Source organism: Telopea speciosissima, chromosome 4 (assembly GCF_018873765.1).
Source record: "Telopea speciosissima isolate NSW1024214 ecotype Mountain lineage chromosome 4, Tspe_v1, whole genome shotgun sequence".
Lineage (NCBI taxonomy): Eukaryota > Viridiplantae > Streptophyta > Magnoliopsida > Proteales > Proteaceae > Telopea > Telopea speciosissima.
This window is the reverse complement of record NC_057919.1, coordinates 6,796,065-6,810,849: the sequence shown is the minus strand read 5'-3', so window position 1 is coordinate 6,810,849 and position 14,785 is coordinate 6,796,065. Positions and strand designations below refer to the sequence as shown.

The following is a 14,785-nucleotide window of genomic DNA, read 5'->3' as shown; positions in this document are numbered from 1 at the left end:
TTGTATTTTTAGTTGAAATGGGATAAGGACTTGACGTCATCCCCACCTTCCTCCAGTATATCACTAGCAGTCCCTCGTGAGTGTGGCACACACCTTTTTGTTTGTTTCGAAATCGTTTTGGCGGGGCGTACTATACCCACTTTTTGCTTCGTGCCAAATGAGATAATGATTGGTGGGTCAGGGGAGGTGTGTGTGTGCTCTTTATCACTATCACTAAAGGGGGCGGGCTGGCGCAGGTAGAGACTTGAGTCTTGTGCCTATCCCTATTAGGGGTAAGCACTCTGAGAGTAACCCAACGTCTCTTCTTGTTCTTGCTATCATAAACCCATGTATCTTCTTAGCCGTTGTTTGGTTGCATGGGCGTTAGCCCGTTTATATCGCGGTAGGCTTTTTTTTTATTGGGGCAGAACACAAGCCTTGTCTTTGTTGTTCTAGTGTGCTAGCCGTTGCTTGGTTCTGGTGCTCTAGCGCTCAAGGGGTGATGTGTAATTTATCCTTTTTTCTTTTAATCCATTTCTTGTCAAGAACAGCTGGAAAAGCATCATAATTCATAACCCATGAGACTGAAGAGATTTGTAGATATTTTGCACCTTGATTTATGACTTTCATGGAAGCTTTTTCAATTAGTTGGTCCAGTCTTGTCTACCCCTCTAGTGTCAACAAGAAAATCCCATGAAATAATGGCATTTTCAAGTTGAATTAGAGAAGCAAGATTGGAGATTTTGTCATTAGTACTACAATTCATATTTAGAGAAGTCACAAGTTGTTAAAACTAGCCCTGGAAACATACAGTTCGATGGTCACATATACGAATCCTGAACCAATTGCAGGTAAACTGGTTAAATACACTCCACTTCGCAAGCAGGAAACTACCAGAACCATGACACTTTCGAATGAGCTAAATATCAAAGAATAAAATCCGGACTGACCATAATACCTCAACTAAGTCCTTCTATCAAGCCAAACTTCAAAACAAACTTCTTTTGATTACATTCCAGCAATTCACTCAAACTGCAATCTATGTTCCTCCGTTTCAAAAGCCTCTGCCTCAATTCCAGTCTCTTTTTCAGACCGTGTCCAAAGAAGTCAGGGTAATCTACCACTTCATCAATTCCACTTCCCATCATTTCTACTAAAAATTTAATTCTTGGCTCTAAAGAATTCTTAATACTCTTGATCAAAACAGGGGGATACCCAGCAACCAAAACTGCTATCTGTCCATCTCCAAACCCACACCTCTTCAGAAAAGTGAGATTGGGGTTGAGAATCTTCTCAACATCTCTACACAAAACTTCAGGGAAATTCATTGCCACTCTTTGGAGGTCAAGCTCTGTCAGACCTATGGACTTCAGAAACAGTGTACTAGGATGGAGCCTTTTCTCAACACTGTAACCCATAATAAATGGATTCTTCACTAGAACCTTGCCAATCATCCTGAGGCTAGAAAGAAAATCCACAATTTGAGTTAGTTTTGATTCAATGCTGTAGCTGATGAGTCTTGGATTAAGCAGCAGCAACTTACCCACTTGCTTTACCGGAATCCCTAATGCCTGAAAGAAAGCTAGTAGAGGACAAAGCTTCTCTTCCACACTATCAGAGAGTAAGTGTGGAAACTTTGTTATGGCAGAAGTCACCTCACTCTGTTTTGTTCCCAGGGTGGCAAGGCACTGAACCATTGGCACAAGCTTCTCATTCAAGCCAAGGGTGAGGATCTTGGGGCACTTAGAAACAACAGAAGGCACCTTTCTTCAATCCCAATGCTTTTCAAGTAAGCCCAGTTCTCACAGGCTCTCTCTTTCTCCATGCCCTCTAAGTGCCTGCATCTTTTGAACAGTTCATGGATGTTTTTATCATCAAAGCCTCTTTCCCTGAAGAAACCCACAATGCTGTCCCTTTGACTGCTGCTGATTTCCATGTTTCCTGAGAAGACAGTTTGAGCAGAATAATGTCGTTGGAGACTCAACTGATAGGAATTAAAAGAGAAAAGAAAGCATACATCGGCTTTCTTTTTCCTTCTGATAGGAAAATCGAAGACAAGTGTAATGTCCCTTAAATAGGCGTTTTTTTATAATTGGAAGTGACTAAAAGCAAGAACTCTGGAAGATTGAATGACTAAGCCTTCAAAAAGGCGAAGTGAAATAAATCATGAAAGTATATGCACATGCAAGTAGAATAAGTGAATGAAAAAAGAAAAAAAAAAAAAGGAAGAATGTGATGTAAGATGGGTCAAACCAAAAAAAATGGAAAATCTTTCATGGTTCCAAACTAGGATCAATTTTGCTTCTTGAAACCAGTTTCTAGCAATTACGTTCTGGCGGTTAATTATTACTAAGGCTGCATTTGGTATGTGTTCTCAGAATGTATTCTAGGACTACTATAATGCGTTTTGGAGGTACAAAATGTTGTTTGGGATATGTTTCCGTTATGAATGGGGTTGAGAATGTGCATCATTCATTCTCATGGAGATCCTTGTAAGTGCTCCTTGAAATTTGGATCTTTTAAATTTCTGACTCAAATGTAGAAGACCAGAACAATCCACAATGATGCAAGCATATTCAAATCAAAACAAAATCTTCCTATGAGATGTTCGATCAAATGCTTAAGCATTCTAAAATCAAGTATGCATTTTAACCAAATAATATTCTCATTCTCAGTTAAGAATGCTTTCTGGGTTCTGAGAATGCGAAAGCATATCAAACATAGCCTTAGTTTAAGATGAACAAGAAGTTTCCAAGACGCCGAAATGGAGAAGTTATAAATTCTAAGCAAGCATTGGCTGGTGCCATTAGAATACATCAAATCCACATTGACGGGAAAAAGAAGCCAAACAAAACATTTTCACGGAACTGGTATCTTCTTATCTGAAATTTGTTTTCTGAATCCAGTACAAAGGGCCTGCAATCTACTGAAAGTTAATGAAGATGGTTTATCATCTACCAACGATATAAACCCCTGTTTGTTAACCTTTAGAATATTGGATATTCGCAAGTCATGAGAGACAGTAAAGGAGAAAGTAATGGAGAAGGCTCAAAGGGCTAAATTTTCAGATAAAAATTGAAAATATTTCTGTTTATTTAAGTTTACAGGCTAATTAAATGCTATCGTCAGGTAAAACCTGGTTTGAAGTTCGAATTCCTCATCAGTTTAAATTAATAAAAGAATACGGAGAAGTTTCTTAGTTCCTCAAGGGTATGCTCACCTTTTTGGGATGAGAGAGTTCAGGCGAAGCTTCAAAGCATTGCAGAACTTGAGCAACCTTCAGCACTTGCCGTAGCGATGGAGAAACAGTTTTGAAGTTTGAACATTAGCCTTATCCGATTGAAGAGGAGCACCGAAGCAGAGAGACCAGAGACCATACAAAGGGCCTGACGCCCCTAAGAGTTGTTACCTTCTTAATTTCACCTAATGTCGAAAATACCCCTAACTGCAACGATATTGCTTTATTGTCCTCAACTCAATTTACCCAAAAGCTGAAAACCCTAAACCCTTGTTATCTCTCTCTCACTACTCGCACTACTCTCACACTCGATCTTCCTCTGCGGAAGAAGTAGAGCAGAAGCTACCCAGAAGCACCTCAGTCATGTCAGCAGGTAAGGTTTCTAGGCTCATTTTCTCCAATCTGTTCAAACCTCTCCCCCATAGTTGTGAAAAGGTTTCGATCAACCATTCAGCCATACCTTTATTTCAACATTTTAGCACGATTCGTGATGAACCCATGAGAGGAGAAAGAATAAACGATGCACCAGATCTTCTCCTCCAAAAATTCGAGTCTGGCTTCGATGAGGACGAAACAAGGAACCAAAACCCCCAAAATCCTCCAGAGCCAATTTACAATAGACCATTGACAGGAGGACACAGAGATGAGAGGTCCTATACTGATCCTTTCACCCACAAACTCAACTTTGGCAGCAACCTAGATAATGACAAAAAGATGAACCAATCCAATGAAAATTCTCCTGTTCAGTTCACCATTAGCGAAGAGAAGAGGGAAAAACCGCACCAAAATGCTACCAGCGTAACCTCTGACGTGACTGAAGACAAAGCAGCATCCGACGAACAACCAGAAGATGCTGATGAGATTTTTAAGAAAATGAAGGGAACTGGTCTCATGCCAAACGCTGTGGCCATGCTTGACGGCCTCTGCAAGGATGGGCTAGTAGAAGAATCCAGGAAGCTCTTTGGGTTGATGCGTGAGAAACGTAACATCCCAGAAGTTGTAACTTACACGGCTGTGGTCGAGGGGTTCTGCAAGGCCCATAAGTTTGATGATGCTAAGAGGATTTTCAGAAAGATGCAGAATAAAGGTGTTTCTCCAAACCCATTCAGTTACGGTGTCTTGGTTCAGGGTTTATGTAAAGGGAGGAGGTTGGAGGATGCTGTCGAGTTCTGTGTGGAGATGTTGGAGGCTGGTTATTTCCCAAATGTGGCAACCTTTGTGGGCTTGGTTGATGGGATTTGTAAGGGAAAGGGACTGGAAGAAGCCACGAACGTTATTGGGAGGTTAAGGGAGAAAGGGTTCTTTGTTGATGAGAAGGCTGTTAGAGAGCATTTGGAGAAGAAGGGACCTTTCTTACCGATGGTATGGGAAGCTGTCTTGGGGAAGAAAGATTCGCTGGGGGCATTCTAAATTTTCTTATGGTTAAGTGAAAAATTGCAAGTTCATCTTTTACTCTTTTTGTTCCTTGCCTGTCTTTAAACTGTTCGGCTATATTATGTTCCTTATCTAGCTTTGTAGATACAAAAATATTTGATTGAATTGCCATGACTGTTATATGTCAATGCCTTATGGTTCTTTTCTGCTATCTCAGTGAGTGAATTCACTTTCAGTATTGATTCAGTGTTCTTGTATTTTTTTTTCTCACAACTTCTGTGGATCTATACATGCAAAACATTTTTGTTGCTGCATTGATCCATGAGCAGGGCATAACAATCAGGTCATAGGTGAAGTCTAGGGTGACACAGATAAGAGGATTCTTTTTATTCACTCCATGATAGGTCGGGGTGGGGGCATAAAAATTGTGTCTTTCACTGGGACCTCATCTCATCATTTAACTATAACATTATTCGTGGATGACAATCCCTCAATTTCTACCTCCAACATAGATGGAAAATGGATGTGATTCAATCACCAGTTATAAGTGTGTGAAATATATCTTTATCTTAACATTGTATTTAACTAGCTTATTGTTGTTTTATCCTTTGGGGGTTATTTTGTGTCTGATAAATCAGGTTCTACCTCAACCTTTTCATCATTAGAAGCTTCTGAGCTTAAAAAACTTGTGATCAAGCAGGCAAATTCGATTTTGCCTTTTGGAGCTGTTGGTTGATGTCAGACCTTGTAACTGACCTGTTTGCAATTCAATTCCCTTGCCAACCAGGCAAAGGTTTTAAATGTATAGACAATCTCTAAAATGATGGTTAGTGAGCAGGACTTGCTTCACCAGTAGGGAGAGACATGATGTTTAGATTTGAATTAAACCTGGGATTCAGTTCCCTTGTCTAGGCCTTGTACCAAGTATGACCTCGGATAGAGCCTTATTGGAGGGCAAGGAGCCATCTAGTAGACCCCATTTAGCTGAGATTCTCCTGACATGCTGGGCTGAGCCTCTTTCCTTTTTCCTTTTATTTTCCGTCTTTTATTTGGCATTTTCTATTTTTCATTTCTCATCCTTCTTTTCCCATCTCTTCATTCCCCATTTTTGTTTTGGCCTCAGTTTTCCTTTGTTTGTATCCATGTAGCCGACCCCATTAAGTAGGGATAAGGCTGAGTTTGTTATTCAGCTCCCTTGTCAGGTAGGAAAAGTTTCTAAATGGATTGGAAGATTCTCAAAAATATGGATTGCAACACACTCAATAACTAGCTGGTTAGTGAACTGGATCTTGCTATGACTTGTCACCAGCGGATATGAACATGATGTTTAGATTTGAATTAAACTTGGCTGGAAACACACACACACACAAACAAGTCTACTACTTTAGCAATATAGATCTTACAATTTTTTTTTTGTCACCAGTGTCATGAAGTTATTTTGTTGAATAGACTACATGGTGCAGGGTTGTTGTAGATTCAAGTTGGGCAATGTGTGTTACTGAAGTATCTGTATAGTGTTGCTTTCTGTTGCAGCTTAGTGTATTAGCAATAGTGGAAGTTGGCTTACTAGCCTATTGAGAGACAAAAGCCTTTCTACAGTTTTAGCTTGCTTTCTACAGTTCCAGCTGGAATTCTGGGTAGGTCTCACGGCCTAGATTTAACTTAAAAGGGCTAATGATTTAATGATTTAGTTTGAACTTATTGAAACGATGAACATACAGAACCATGCACACTTAAAGCTTCTCACCAGAACCTGCTTATGTTGTAGTACTCTATTTCTCCCTTCCAATAAACACCTTGATGCATCTTAGCCTATGGAACCAACAAATTCTCATAACTCATGCTCCAAAGTAGGTTGGCTAAAGATTTTTGGAATTTCTGTACAAGCTTGAAGGATTCATCCGCCCCGTATATATACACATATCCAGTGCAAAAAGGCTCTGGGCTGCAGTTGTGCTTTGCAGGGGGGAATGCTTCCTTGATTAGTTCCTTTGGAGGCAGTGCAAAATAGCTAGACTGCTCCTTAAATGACAACCATGTGTGGTACTAAAAGGGCTGTAATACAGAATAACCATGTGATCATCAAATAGAGTTGGTAGAAATAACGTAAACGTTAACGTAAACCTGGTGACCAATTGTTTAATACAAACGGAAAAAAAATGTGACTGGATCTCTCTTGAAAGCATTAAATGGAGGCAATTCCTCAAGTATATAAAGGCACCGGAGACCTGAACAAACCGATGTATGCTCCTTTATATTAATCTAATGTTTTCTTTTTTTCACCAAAAAAAACAACATACAAGTGACTACTAAATACTAATTGGAAAAAAGATTCCTACACTGCCTTTGTAAATTTTTTTTAGGGAGAAGGGTTCCCTATGCTGCCCGAGTGTAGTTTCGGGTGAATAAGGGAATCCCCTTTGGAATTTGATAAAAGGGGGAGGGGCATTAATGATTTACCATCCCCTTGTATCTCGTATGAACAGTGATATGTGAGTGGGTGTGTAATTTCACTTTTGAGCTGGCGTTGTACACAACTTTTTCTCATTCTTTTTATACTCTCATCACTAATAAACAGCGGGATCTATACTGATATTTCTATCTTCTACTCTAACCATGTAGACCCATATGGATGATACCATTGTTCAACCCTTCATTGGTTGTAGTGCACATATTCTTTTTTACACTGCTCTTGTAGAAACCCTTTCCCCTACGAATTTAGCTCGTCTCCAGGGAGCCCAACACGTCTAGGGTGCATCGAGCTGTTGGGTTGTATCGCACACATCCCTAGGCATGCACCGAGATGTGTACAGCACAGGTCAACCGTTGGATGCCCCCTGGGCTCCCTGGGAACGATCCTGATCCTACCCCTACTAATTACACCTACATTTTGGGTAAGGGTTTTTTGTTTTTTTTTTCTGTTTTGGGTGGGGTGGGTGGAAGATATAGCCTTAGTCATTGAAACCAGATTAGGCATTGAACTGAACAGACCTCATTCCCAATTTAACCGGTTTTGACTTATCAAGCCATGGATTTTAAAAATAATATTAATAAAATTAAAAAAAAACAATTGAAAATTGAGAAACCTCCGAACGACAAATTTTGGAAACCAAATGATTTCCCAAAATTTGGACAATTTGATTAGGTTAAGTTTTAAAGGATTTTTTATTCATCCTTATCATCGAAAGCAAATACGGTGTTAATAGTTTGATTGGATTGAATCGAAATTGAAATTTGTTAAAAAAATGAAAAATCCCCAAAATATCATTTGGGATCTAATTCAATACCTTAAAGCATTAGGTAAAGATGAGTAAGGGTATATTAAGACGCATCGAGGGTTTCAGAAAACCATATTATACCTCTATAATTCCCAATATCTCAATTAGGAATCAAAATTAGAATCTACTTGGGACTTATGAGTTATGATATAATACTTTCAAACCCCTCCCCCCCCCCCCCCCCCTACTATAGGACATTCTATTTTTCTTTTTTCAATGAGTGAATCATGTCAAGTACTCAAAAAATATGTTAGACAATGGGAGCTTTGATAATTATATTATGATAAATCACTTTCAAATTATTTTGAGAATAAGACAAAGGGACAATAAAAGCAAGGTGACAACTTCTCATTGAAGTTTTGGCATGGCCTCATGACGCTTATAAGTGAAAGTTACTGTTTCTACTCACATTAAGTTGTGGTTTTCATTGTCACCTCATGCTTTTTTTCGTTGGTGTAGGTATACAATCAAATACTTGTCTCGCAAACAACCACTAGCTCGGTTGACAGGAGGCATTGCAAGTTGGTGCATGCCCCCCAGGAGGTCAAGGGTTCGACTCTCTTGGATTGCATATTGTGCCAAAAAAAGGCATCTTTCTCCCCCTCCCCCCTTCTCTCCTTAATTGTAGATTGTGGACTTGTCTTAACATTCCCCTTAACTTGTAGTTGGCTTTTGGGCCCTTGAGTAGGATAGACCCAAAAAAAAAAATACTTGCCTCGAATTCTTATCCGTTAATATTCTCAAATCTCAAATCTCAACTCTCCATAGTCTCTTGCAGCGGAGGACAAAGAATATTAATCACTTTGGTGACAACAAAAAGCATCCTTGTGTGTTTACCCTTTATAATCTTGATATATCCCAAAACTTTCATCTGCGGTTGGCAAATATTTAAAAAAAGGACTTGGCCACCGGATATAATAACTGTAACGGTCAATAACGGTTTTGGTTTCTGTACCGTTATGACCGTTAGAATATTAGCGAATTAAAAAAAATAAAAGAGAGTCAAGAGGGAGGAGGAGATTATCTTTTTAAATTCCTTTTTGACTTTGTAAGCATTTACTTTGTTAAATTAATAAAATGTCAAAATTTATTTAGTAATGGTGTGTGGCTGGGGTCGAAGCCGATCGAAGATTCAGAATTAGGAGTAAGATTAGTACTTGAAGGTCCAATTGAGAGAATTCAATTAAATTAGCTAGGGATTTCTATAGAATATATATATATATTTTTTTCCCTCTCAGTTAATATAACCCTTAAAAATAAAATATTTCCTATTTTTCTCTCTCTCTCTCTCTCTCTCTCTCTCAAAAGTCAGAAACACTACTACTTTACGACGAGGAGGTTGAGTTGGAAACGTTATATAAAGAGAAAGGCATAGTAGAGTTTGCAATTTCCATACCTCAGAGGACCATCTCATTTCATCGGCTCTCATTTTGAGTTACTTTCTTTCAGTTTCCTCAATATTAATCAGGGGACTCAATCTACCAAGACCTGCAGAGAAGAAATTAAGAAGAAGAAGAAGAAGAAGAAAGAGAGATGATATGTTTGTGGGTGTCTCAATCGCCATTCAATGTTGCTGTTATCATCTTATACACATGCATATTGATCCCACTGCGTCAACTGAAAGAGAATCTGCTAAGCATCTTAAATTTGATGATGCGTAGCTCATCATCCTGTGACCAAGAAGAGCAGCCAATTATATTAACGATGCAGGCCCAGGAGCCCTTCTTCTTGGACTTGACGAGCAGCCACCAGCAGCAGCACAACCAGAACTTGGAAGATCTTCCAATTGAAGTGGTGAGATTCGGGGAAATGGAGGTAAGAGGAGGAGGAGGAGGAAGGGTAGACGACGAGGACGAGGATGAGGATGAAAGCAGCAGGGAAGTGTGTTCAGTTTGCCTGGTGGAGTTCCAGAGGGAAGATGAAGTGAGCCAGCTCTCCAGGTGTCGACACGTGTTCCATCCCTCTTGTATCAAGACCTGGATCCACCGGAATCGCTTCACTTGCCCACTCTGTCGCTCCTTTCTATTCTACTAGCTGCTAGGATGTTAATTTGTGAGTTGGGAAATTAAGTGGAGAAATTCGATCCTCATGTAAATTACCAGAAATTTATAATATTAATGTTTGTGGGAGGCAGGAGAGGGATATATTTTAACGAGGAAAGAAAATGTAGAGATCGAATATATGTGTGCAACAGCCAACAAGAAGATCGAATCTGTACGTATATTCGCATCCTGGGCTTCTCTATGCTTCCTTTCTTCAGTTAATATTTGTATATGATTTGTTAATGTATTAATTTGGACTTTGGATTAGAGCAATCAAATTTGCAAATTTGACATTTTGTTTTCATTGCTTGAGTGGCGGACCTGATTTTTATTATTAAGTCTGAGTAGTTGACAATTTTCAGAAAGATTCATTTAATAGATGAGAGAGAGAGCGAGAGCGAGAGAGAGAAATTCCTTGGATAGTTGACAAATCCCAATTAATCCACTCTACCTGCAATCAAACGATCTTATTAAATCCATTTTTTGGTAGAAAATAAAAGAATTGTTTATTTTATATGTAGTTTCAAAAGGTTGTGGAGGATGGATTATTATCACGGTTTTTTTCTGTTAGTCCATTGGAGTGTGTGGAATGTTGTTGTCATTGTTGGCAACGTATTTGGTCATAGTGGTGTTGTGACAGTAGCTATTGGTGGTTTGGAAGAGTTGAAATGGTCAAACAGTCACCTACACAGTTATAAAGTTATTTTGGTCATTTGGCAGGTTTATAAGGGTACCCGCACTTGAAGAACACCATTTAACAGCATATTAAGTCCTTCTATAGTGTTTGGCAAAGGTGCGAAGCAACAGGTGAAGGTTTCATACTGATAAAGTTGTGATTTCATAAGTTCATGCAATGGCAGTGCCATTAAGGTCATTTTTGAAAGGTTTAATGGCATTTCTAGGTGAAGGGACTTCATGAAAATGAAGTTCGTCGAGTCATGGTTCCAACGCAACTGGTCTCTTATCATTTCAGTGTCGGACGAGAAAGTTACAGTTGTTTCCGTATTGACACGTAAAAACAGATCAAATTTGAAATAGGCAAAAAGTTTTATACTTAACCAATTTTTTTGTCCTTTTTTTTAAGTGCTACTAGAGACAGAAGTTTCCCATTGTTTTCTTAAAGTTCCAAAATCACTACGGCCGTCGGATCGGCATCTAGTGCAAGATTCCTCTTGGACGTCGTGGATTGATGCAAGACCCTTTTTAAAAAAGAAGGAAGAAAGAAAGGAAATAAGGGATTTGGTAGTAGAGTGTGACATCAGCATGACATCACATCCTATTTCTAACGAATATGGCAGTGTGAATTTCTTTGACATGTGTCCTCGTTACACATGGTTTTGTCACGAAAAATCTAGTTATTTATGATTCTGCCACTGGTTACCAATTTTGGAGCATCCAACTTTAGAAGGCCATATCTTGGCCATCCGATGTCCAAATGGGACGAATTTTTTTTTAAATTGGGCATTTTTCGAGAGGAAGCCATTGGAGGGAGTTGTAGCATCGTTTGAGCACAGAAAGTCGACGATATTACTATTTTATGCTCAATGACTCCGTATTGAAGATGGTTTGAGTAGTGGAGCGTACATAGACACGATTTCTATGCGTCAGAGGCTTCATGATTGTTGGATTACTCTACAAGAGGTAATCCCCAATTGTAAATCCATATTGTGAGTTTCTAGGTTGCATGTTTAGTTGAAAAAAACCTAGTTTGATTGTAAGCCAATATTGGTCAGTGTATTGGGGGATTTGGTTATGTTATTTGCAATTAATTATTGTAACTCTGTCAAGTGGGGGGCTTGTACAGAGATTGGGATAGTTGCCCCTGTTTGTGTTGTTGCACAAATCGAAGCAGGGATTGTAGTTCCTGGGCTGTTGTTGCAGTAAAAAATTTGAGTAGCGTATTGAGCAATATACGAAACCCTGGGTAGGGTATTGCTCCGTAGACGTAGGCAGTTTGGCCGAACCACGTAAATTTGGTTTCTTGTCTACTTTACTTTCCATTGCATATATTGGAGTGTGTTTGATCTGCAGAGTGGGGTGCACTGTCTGGTAGACCTGGCCACACAGTGGTTGTGAAGTGGAAGTGCATGTGTGTTCTGGAATTGATAATTACGGGATTACCCCGGCCAATCAGTTTTGCTTGAAGTCTTCTGCATCGATGTAAACACAGGGTTGGAATTTAGAGATTATTTTTTACAAACACTGATTCGCCTCCCCTCTCAGTGTCAACCTGGGATCAACAAGTGGTATTAGAGCTAGGTTCCCAAGGAAGAAAACTTAACAGTTGTGGGTTGGACATTGAGATTTGATAGTGATGGCAAACACTAGTGAAGGAAAAAGCATGTAAGGGAAGATTCCAATTTTTTATGGCTCCAATTATAGCTTTTGGAAAATTCGAATGGAGGCGTACTTGAAATCACAGGGATACCATGTGGAAGACTATGCAAACAGGTTACATCATTTCTACAGAGGACATTACAGATGCGACAGAGTTAAAAAAGTATGAACATGAGAATAAGGCCAGAAGTGCACTGTTGAGTGCCTTGACAAATCAGGAATTGGCAAGAGTGTCTGGATGTGAGATAGCTAAACAAGTTTGGGACAAATTGAAAGGAATCCATGAGGGAGATGAAAAGATTAAAGAGGCCAAGCTCCAGCATTTCAGAAATCAATTTGAAAGTCTAAAAATGTCAGAAGAAGAGACAGTTGAATTTTGTATGAACAGAGTAAATGAAATTATTAACTCTATCAGAGGGTTAGGTGAGCGAGTCACTGATGCAGTGGTGGTGAAGAAAATTTGAAGGTCTTTACCAGATCTCTACAACCCCAAAGTGTCTGCAATAGAAGAATCAAAAGATTTGAATTCCATGAGTTTAGATGAATTGCACGACACACTGACAGCATATGAGATGAGGATGGTGAAGGTAAAACCTACCGAAAAGGAAGCTGCATTCAAAGCCATGAAGAAGCTAAAAATTAAGCAAGAAAATAACTCAGATGATTCTAACGATGAGTTGATAGCTTATCTTGCAAGGAAGTTCAAGAAAGGAAGAGGAAAATACAAGGGAAAACTTCCCTTAAAATGCTTCAACTATGGAGGCATTGGTCATTTTGCATCGAAGTGTCCAGAGAAAGGTAAGGCAGATGATTCAGATGAAGATATCCATGAAAGTAAAACCAAGAAAGGTAAGGAGAAGGTTGTTCCTAGAAAAGGCAACTACAGGAAAAGAAGCTTAATTTCAAAAAGGAGCAACACCTCTTCAGAAGAAACATCAGAAGGTGAAAATTCAGATAATGAAGAATATGAAACACTTTTCATGGCATTTGGAAGCAAAAGTCAAAATAAAACAGTTGAAAAATCTGATGAAGAGGAAGAGTCTGAGGGTGAATATGACCTTGAAGCTGAATTATACTCTACATTAAAAGAACTTAGAGTAGAGAGAAAGAAGAGCAAGAAGTTTGAAAAACAGCTTGAAGAGCAAGATGAATTGATCAGTCAACTAAAACTTAGCATTATGGAGACAGAGAAGATAAGTGATGATATTAATAGCAGTCTGTCGTTGAAGATAGAAGAATGCAACAAATTGGAGGAACAGATTGTTATGTTGAGGACAGAGATTGAGAAGCTAATGAAGAATGATGATCCAACTCCTACAACCCCATCAGTTACTATATTGAAGAGAAAAAACAAGGAAGTGAGCACACAGGTGATTGAGATAGACCATCCACCATCTAACAAAGGATAGGATAATATACTTGATGAGATCCTTAGCTTTCAAAGGTCACCACAGCTAAAGTTTGGTCTTGGTTTTGAAGGAAGTTCATCTGGAAGTGAGAAGACTAAAGGTAAGGGCACTACAGGGAATCCGGCGAGATTCGTTAGTGAAAAACCAAAGAACTCTAATGTTGAAAAATTTACTAAGAAGAAAGTTGACAGAGATGTATTCACCACAATCAATCATCAGAAGCCCAAGAACTTTGGGAGATATTCAAGACAGGGATAGAGCTACTTTAATGGTTACTACTATGGGTGTAATGTTTATGGGCACAGGTTGGCAGAATGCAAAAGACAAGTCAAGCCTAAAAATTTCATAAGCAGGAACAAGTATGCTCCACTTAGAGAGGAGAGTGTGGAATGCTACAGGTGTTACAGGTTAGGACACATGGCAAGGAACTGTAAAACCATACTTCCCTCACAGAGGCAGTCTAGAAGAAACCTGAAGAAGAATCCTCCAAAGAAGGAAGGTCAAAAACAAAAAGTGGATGTTGAAGAGAAAAGAAGGAAACACATCACAGTGGCAAAGAAGGCAGTTTGGGTTGAGAAAAAGAAGAAAGGGGACAGTGACAGTTCACTTATTGTTCAAAATGCTTTCCAGCCACACAGTAAACCATCACCATGGATTCTTGATAGCGGATGCTCTACTCATATGACAGGTGATAAGGATAAATTTCTGAATCTAGAACATGTTGGAAAAGGCTCAGTTAGATTTGGAAATAATGATGGCGCTAGAGTTAAAGGAAAAGGCAAAATCAGATTATACAATGGACATATTTCTTCTAATAATGCCTTGTATGTTAGTGAATTGAAACACAACAGCTTGAGTGTCAGTCAGATATGTGATAGTGGCAATGAAGTTCTATTCACCAAAGATGGGTGTGTGATCAAGAAGACAAAGAATGGGAAGATTGTGGCACAAGGATCAAGGACAGCTCGTAATCTCTATGCACTTTCTGAAGGTCTTGAAGAAATGTGCATGAAAGGCAAGAAAGGGGTACTTCTCGACGACAACCTTGAAGCACTCAAAGACAAACCTGAAGTTATTACTCCACAAGCACAATAGATGATGATACATGTGCAGGGGGAGTAGGGGGAG

General features: G+C 39.2%; 1 protein-coding gene and 1 pseudogene across 1 annotated transcript; one reads left to right on the top strand and one right to left on the bottom strand.

Annotated features, from left to right (window-relative positions):
* Nucleotides 1–925: 925 nt before the first annotated feature.
* LOC122660012 lies at nucleotides 926–1,931 on the bottom strand (annotated as a pseudogene).
* A 1,784-nt stretch (nucleotides 1,932–3,715) lies between these two features.
* LOC122658222 (pentatricopeptide repeat-containing protein At4g38150) lies at nucleotides 3,716–4,712 on the top strand. Its single transcript, XM_043853136.1, has one exon. It carries the CDS (start codon nucleotides 3,716–3,718, stop codon nucleotides 4,625–4,627), a length of 912 nt encoding a protein of 303 aa, XP_043709071.1. The 3' UTR covers nucleotides 4,628–4,712.
* The last annotated feature ends 10,073 nt before the right edge of the window (nucleotides 4,713–14,785 follow it).